Raw genomic sequence first — 7,871 nt, forward strand, 5'->3', positions numbered from 1 at the left:
AGTCTTTCTTTTTTTTTTCCTCCCACAAGACGTGTTTGTGCCCCTAACTTTACCAGCAGTCACACTAGTTCACCACGATCATCACATCACTATAACCCTGTGAAGGGACAAGACATCTATCCTAGTTGTATTCCTACAAATCTCATCTGCTAGTTATCAAATCTGAATTAGTATATTATTTGTACAACTTGCAGTGATAGAACTGTCCTATAAGATCAGGTACATTCCTATGCCAAATGCATGTGCTTTTGGTGGATAATACTAGCAAGTACAACTATGGGTGTTATACATAGATTTGGGTCTCCTAGTCATTTGAATTGACTTTACTATTTCTTGGTGATTGCTGTGTTCTAAGTATAATTGTTAGTGGTATTTATGAATATAAATACATTAACTGTTGAGGTGTTCAAATTTGTTATTTATGAGGAACTCAGTCACTACTATGCTCATAATAAACAGAACTGCTGAAGATGGCTGCTGTTTGGGCTGAGATTTTAAGGACTGCTTTGGTGGGAAGTTTGTGGTCATGTTTGGCATTTCATGTGTGTCATTTTGCTTATGGCTTTTATTATCTTTCAGGGCCTATTTTATTTGGTGAGTGACAAATTATCACTTTGTGAATATATAAAACAAAAAACAAATATAGTGGTCCAGTAAAACATTGTTTCTGCCAAGTATTGCAGCATATGCTCAGGTTTGTTCCAACATTATCACAGTTTTATAACAGCAGACATGGACAGAAAATTTCGAGTGGAGTGTACTCGGACATAGTATTATTGTGGAAGTCAAATCCCAAGGTTCAAGGTTCATTATTTGGTGGTTTCAATGTAAATTATCCTGTGGTTGGTTGGTGTGTCTGCTTCATGATTATCAGCATTGACCATTTATCTACCAAAAAGATGACTATGCCTTTGATGAAGAGATATGTTTGTTGTATTGGATTGGATTGGATTTCTGTAAGATCGACAATCGACGGTCGACCGAAAATGGTCTTTACCCTTAAGCTTTTCTAAGAAGACTAAAAAAGCCATCCTCTCCGAGCTTGATGTAGCTGATTTTCTTTTCTAGTAGATTGTTCTAGTTGAGATAGAGAAATGTATTCCCAAGATGGAAAATTACACTTCTCCTAGTTGAAAATAACATGATTGTGATAGGCCATAAACTCAATAAACAAAGGTGTTAGTTTAACTTTTTACTAGGTTTCCCAACAGGTGTTTACATTGCTTAAATTGGATCAGTGACCATAAAAAAATCTGAATCAATTGGTGCTGCAAATAATGATCAAATGTGGTAACATGGTTTAACTAAGCTAGTAGCTTAGTGACATGTAAGATACTTGGTGAATCATTGGTCATAGGCATCTATTGAAGTATGTAGAAATTCTTTTTCCATAGTGTGCAAATCTAAATTACCAAGAGCTAAAGAAGCAGCAAAGTACTTAGACAAATAAAAAGGTGTGAAGCCACCAATCTTGTAATTACATAAACATAATCCTTCATGTTAGAAAGTATTAATCACTTGCACCAGTACATCTCTAACCATTGGTAGTATTAGCAAGCACCAAATCAAGCCAAGTTGTAATTCCCTTAGACATTGATAGAAACAAAAGCATTGGCATCTTAGTGAGAATTATTAGATGGCTGGAATCTTACTCCGGGCAAGTACCTAGAGACAAATTCTCTTGCCAAAGTTTGAAGATCCCCATCCTCGAGTAGTAGTGGTGGTGGTGGTTCATCTGATGAGTTGATGAAGCTGCTTGATTCTAATGTTGTTGAGTGTGGTGGTGGTTGAGGAGGAGGATCAAAGTTCATGGACATGTTGTTAGAGGCATTTTGCAAGTCAGCATTTGATGATGCCAAGTGATCTAAGGATGATGATGAATGAAGAGTTGGTGGTGAAGCAGCAGCAGCAGCTATAGGGATGCGATGCATTGTAGCAAGACGGGCCTGAACATATGTTAATTCTGCTTGCAAGTTCACAACCTGATCCAACACAAATTCACTTGTAAAGTGTCACTTTTTATTTTCTATTCAACCGGGTTCCAATCCCACCCAAAAATATGAGACCAAGAAAAAAAAAATCATTTTTGTCCAACTCAGAAAATACATATTTACTACCTAATTTCTTTTTTAGGTTTTTGAAAGTAATACATATTAAAAAAAATTAATTTATTTAAAATGAAAGTAATATGATTAATTGTAATTTACTTAGATGTGATTAACAAATAATTGAATACTATGTATAGTAAAAAATTGATATTATTGAAAGATAAAATTAAAATTTATTTCTATGTATCATTTTTGTCCCCAACGTTTTCGTCTTATTTAAGTCCCTAAGGTTTCAAAATCGTCTCAATTTTGTCCCACCGTCAATTCTATTAACGGATCCCTAACGTCAGGACAACATTGAGTCAATTTTGAAACGTTAGGGACTTAAATAGGACGATTGAAACGTTAGAGACAACTTTGTGACTTACCTTTTTTTGCTGTAGGCGGAATTCAAACTTCCGATCTTTTGGTTAAGAGACTAATTAATGAATTATCAGACCACATCCATGCATATTCTGAAAATATTCACTATTTCAATTACTAAGTTTCTTCTTCCCTTTGGCATTTTATTAGTAGCATCTTTAATTTATTGATGAGTATATATTTAAATAAGTTCTTAAAAAATTTTGTATCAAATGTTTTTGTTTTTATTTTTTTTTATTATATTAAGATTTTTAAATTTTACAAAAATAAAATGTATAGGTCTTTTTTTTTTTACACTTTTAAAAATTTATTTGCCAATATAAAAACAACAATTAATGTAATAAATTTTTTTAAAAATAAAAATGTCAGACGCAAAATGTTTTAGAGATGTATTTAAGTATATATTCTTTATTGATACACCTTATTAGAGAAAATTAACAATAATATCTTATAAAATTATGATTCAATAGCCAAATCAGTAAGAAAATTTTCCCAAAGATGATTAACTAACGGACTTGGAAAGAGTTTCAATCTAATCATCAAACAGACCAATAGTCAAGAAATGTCAGATAAACAGATAGAGATCATGCCACTAATTAATTCACACATCATGTGCACGGAACCAAATATTGTCATGTTATTATTAATAACATGCATGCATGTGAAGAATATTTTGTTTCAGATGTTACATTTTGCATTGTTTACTTGCAGAAGAAAAAGGCAGAAAGCATAATAATCAATCTTATCCAAGCAACTTTTCCTCTCTATACCCTTTTGTACGGTACAGTATATTATTTAGTGTCTACTTTAAGAATAATTATAGTCATTTAATTCATTGTTGCTTATAATGTTTAAAAATTATATAAAAAATTTAAAATAAAATAATTATAAATATTTGAAAATACGCTATTTCAAAAAATATGTAACTGTTTTTTGAAAAAGAAGGGACTACTACTACTATTAAATTCATATTTATATTTGGTAAATAAGCAATTGCATAGATAATGGAATTCTACCTAATTAAAGAACCTAACTAATCCATTGGTGTATATCTGTCCAATAATTGTTCAGAAATGTGAAAAAAAAAATTCAATATGATGCAGTGTACTGCGTGCAATTGTTAACTTAATTATAATTTATACTAATAATAATTAACTTAATCACTATTTATTGTGGCACTATTAGCTGCATGCATGGTTATGGAAAAGGTAAGGACAAAATTTTGACCACTCAATTATTGCATCTTAATGTTCAGATTATGATGATTGATGAATTCTTAACGATAAGGATTAATAAGTTTGGTTATATAATCTATAGTATAATGTATATGATTAGGCAAACCTTATCTGTTAAGTATAGAGCAATGACCTTAATCCATAGCAGCCGATATACTTGACAAAGCAACTTGAAAATGCTAGATTCTTGAAAATCGCATCAAGGTTTTCACTTTACCCCCATTCAAGAGATAATATTTTTTGCAACATATTTAAATTAGAACTCTACTATAATAATATATAGTTGATAATTTTGTGTTCTTGAAAGACTTTATTTTAATAAAATAAATAAAAAGAAAATTGACTTTGTTTTATTTATAATTCAATTATTATTTTATTACTTTCACTATAATTTCTAATAATGTCTAAGGGACTGTTTCAATATATAGTTATTATTTATTACCTCTTCTTTTCTTTTTTTTCTTTTTTCCTTTTTAGTAATTAATTAACAATCAACACATGGTTAGTCTCAAAATTATTAAAATGATTTTTGTTGAAAGATTGTCCTTAAAATACTCCACTATTCACCATTCATACTATTAAAATTTAAAATAGAGATCATCAACTTCATATTTTCATGTTCAATATTAATTAAGGTTAAACTTTAATTAATAAATAAATAATTAAAGTGACATTTGAAATAGTCAATATCCGATTAATTTTATATTAAGTGACTATGTACAAATTTCACAGTTATGTGTGAGCACCATAAAGTAAAAGGGTTGAAAGTCAAAACTAGAAATGATTTGAATATTTCTCGAGCTGCTAATAGTGTTGCTTGGTAGCTCCCGCAAGCAACTAATTATAGGCCTCCGTAGTCAGCCACACCCACTTGGCGGCTGCCACCACCACCCCCTCTCCCTTTGAATTATTATATATATATTACATGTAACATGAGTTTCATAAATTTTTCCATTCAAAATAAAACCTAATTTTCATAGCACATACTATATATTTATATGTGGATTTCAGGTACCAAAAAATTTCATGCTAAATCTAACCATAGCTAACATCAGTTAATTATTTTAAAATTGTTTTGTCTATTTTAAATTTTAAATCATAAATTTTAAATAATAATTTAAAGTTAATTTTTTATACTTTTTCTTTTAATATTCAAAGTCTTAATAATTATATGAATTAAAAACAACAATTAAGATATTAAAAACTTTACAAGTGATTTTTTAAATGACTTTAATTTTCTCTTTTCTAACTTGCTTATATATATATAAGAATTAGTTTAAAAACAATGATTAGGAGAAATGATGTGATATAATATATGAATGATGGGGTTGGGCATGGGAATGAGAAAACCTAGCTACAAATATAGGGGTTCACCGTATAATTATTATGAGCATCGTATATGGGTTGCTTCCATGGAAAACATAACCAAAGCTGACAAACGTGTCAAAGTAAACAGTGAAAATTTTCATACTATAATATCCTAATTGGGAAGATCTTGACCTACGAGGAATGCAAAACAGTGGTACTTGTCAAAGGGACTACACTAAAGTGTACAGTACTTCACTTCACACCCTATTGGCGCATGTTAGCATGCCCACTCTCCAACTTCATCTTCTTTGTCTCATGGACATTTACAATATTTTTTCCACAAATTCAACTATTTTCTAAACAATTTTAGTTATTAATTTATTAAAAATAAATAATTAAATATGTACAAATATATTGTAATTAATTTAATAATTAATTTTAAGTATACATGGAGAATTTTGTATATATACCAGGTGAATCAAAGACTTTTAATTGTGTTGCTTTATTTTAAAATTCTAATTTCATAATTTCTTATGTGAAGATAACATTATTATTAGATCAATTTAATCAATGAAAACTACTATATCATTTTAATTTAATGAAAATATCAAACTTAATGTTGTGATGAAGGGATGATCTGCTACACAAAGAGTGTACTAATAACCTTGTTAATTATTCCAACAATATGAAAGTTGCCATTAATATATACTTCTTCATCTCAAGTTTAAAAATGCTTAAGTTACAAATTAAAATAAATGGAATGATTATTAATATAGAGAGAAAGAGCTTCTAAGACTCTTAATTTCTTTTAATTAAGAACTTTTAAACTAAGAGTGTGTAATATGATGAGTTATATAGTAGTGTTTAATTTCTTTGCACACATTCTATGTGTGAAGCAAACTCTTTATATATGTTAATTTTGTAAGTTCATGAATGTTACAAGTTTCAACCTAAAAAAATGAAATAAAAAAGTTCAATATAAAAAATAACACAATCAAAGAAAAACCAAAGCAAAAGATAGAAGCAAATGATATCATTCATCATATTCACAATTATTTTAGGTAAACCCTAATAAAATTAGTAACAAGTTTAAGAGTTAAGTGGAGAATTTGACCTGTTGTTGAAGAGCAAAGATATGAGCAACACAACCATAAACAGGGTCTCTAACCCTAGAAAGAGCCTCATAAGAAAGAGTGAGAACAGCATCAAGCCTCTTATGAGGAGGGATCCTCATGAGAAGCTTAGATGCATTGCTTGCACCAAAAACCTTATGCACCGCAGCAAAGTGTGAAGTTCCTTGGTCTGAGTCAAAGTATGGTGCAAATATGCATCCCTTCACACACTTCCTTCTCAAGAACTTGCAAGCTCCACAAGGCCCACCTCTTTGTTGATTATTTTCATCACAATCCATCTTATGAATGAATGATGATCAATCTTCAAAGCAAAGAGGGCTTTAATATTTCTATCAAATTTTGTGGGTTATAATATATACTGAAAGAGATGGATAGATAGATGAGTTTTTGTTTGTTTGTTAGTTACTTGTTCGCTTGATTTTGATGTGTGGAGAGAAGAAGTTTATTTAATTTATTTGTTTGTTTAAACATACATATATATATGTACAATATAATTGAATACGTGGTCAACATATATAAAAAATGAAAAAAAAAAATTTTGTACTTATATCCAAGTTGTCTCGCAACAATCAAACATGTTTTGTATTTTTTCAGTCTATGTTTTTCTACCCAATCACCAGCTCATTGTTATTTTTGGCTTTAGTGGATTTTTTTTCTTTTTTTTTTTTTACAAAATATTTATAATTTTTTCTTGATAAAGTGTATGAATGTTTGGTTGCTTGGTTTATTAGTGTAATAAACAATATATAGTGCGTGGGTTGAAGGGAGGGTTTAGTGTTGTGGGGGAGTGAATTTGGTTCAAAGGTTGAAACTTTAAAGCCACGCAATATAATGAAATTAGAGAGAAGAAATGAAAAATAATAATTATAAGAAGTGGAAGGAAGGGTTGCGTGAAGCAAAGAGATTAAGAGAGTGTGTATGTATATTTTGTGTAATGTGTATGGTGAGTTAGTAGGTGACACTGCCACAACATCAGCTTCCAACCGCCGCATTGGAAGTCACGTGCCACCACCCCTACTCCCACGTGGGACAACATCCTATTCCTATATACTATAAATGTGATTTTTTTATTTTATAATATTTTAAATATATTTTTTTTATTTTTATTTAAAAAGNCACTTAAAAAAATAAGTATTCATTTAAAAAAACATTAACTATATATTCGATGATACAAGTAAAATTTCATAAAGATAAAAATAAAATAACGATACTATTTGCATTTGTGAATATCTAAAATGTTTTAACTTGATTGGAGCAATTAACAATCCACCCACAATGATAAAATTAGGATTGAATATTGAGCCAATTTTATCCGTCTAACTCATAATTTTAATATATAATATATATACATGTTAATATATTTTTACACACACACACATATATATATACCATCAAAAATATAAAATAATTAATTATTTGTGTGAAAATAAATTTATATTTTATAGATAGGATCAAATTTGGAGATTTAAGATGTATATATGAATCAAATTGAAAGATTTACATTTATGTATTGAGTTATGGTGGAACTTAAATTTTATCCTATCCTACTTATTGTCATTTTTAAATATAAGTTAAATTCTAATATCATGTCTATTATTTAAAGGTTTTTTTGGATAAATTATGGCTTTTTATAAGTTTATTAGACATTGTTTAGCAACTTATTTATGACAAAATATAAAAATAAAACATAATTTAAAAAAAATATTTTATCTTAAGTTTTTTGG

At 29.0% G+C, this 7,871-nt stretch overlaps 2 protein-coding genes across 5 annotated transcripts in view; one reads left to right on the forward strand and one right to left on the reverse strand.

Moving 5' to 3' along the window:
- LOC110269058 overlaps positions 1-1,205 on the forward strand; it is a 3,948-nt gene extending 2,743 nt beyond the window's left edge. Inside the window, exons 4-5 of one of the 4 annotated variants that reach the window (XM_021116331.1) lie at positions 460-594; positions 684-1,205. In XM_021116331.1, the coding sequence (XP_020971990.1) occupies positions 460-594; positions 684-724 (176 nt within the window). In that variant the 3' untranslated portion in view covers positions 725-1,205. The remainder of the gene's footprint in view (positions 1-459; positions 595-683) is intronic. The other 3 variants (XM_021116329.1, XM_021116330.1, XM_021116332.1) reach the window with 3 other exon arrangements.
- Positions 652-6,564, reverse strand: LOC107627833 (LOB domain-containing protein 19-like). Its single transcript, XM_016330653.2, has 2 exons — positions 6,129-6,564; positions 652-1,982 (listed from the first exon to the last, which is right to left on the reverse strand). The coding sequence occupies exons 1-2, from the start codon at positions 6,423-6,425 to the stop codon at positions 1,620-1,622; spliced, it is 660 nt and encodes a 219-aa protein (XP_016186139.1). The 5' UTR covers positions 6,426-6,564; the 3' UTR covers positions 652-1,619.

Source organism: Arachis ipaensis, chromosome B02 (assembly GCF_000816755.2).
Source record: "Arachis ipaensis cultivar K30076 chromosome B02, Araip1.1, whole genome shotgun sequence".
NCBI classification, from domain to species: Eukaryota; Viridiplantae; Streptophyta; class Magnoliopsida; order Fabales; family Fabaceae; genus Arachis; species Arachis ipaensis.

Excerpts from the sequence above, each read along its gene's own strand:
- LOC107627833 (XM_016330653.2), bottom strand. The coding sequence starts at position 6,425 with ATGGATTGTGATGAAAATAATCAACAAAGAGGTGGGCCTTGTGGAGCT. Across the intron at positions 1,983-6,128 it reads TCTTTGCTCTTCAACAACAG|GTTGTGAACTTGCAAGCAGA; the intron begins GTCAAATTCTCC and ends GTGTTGGATCAG.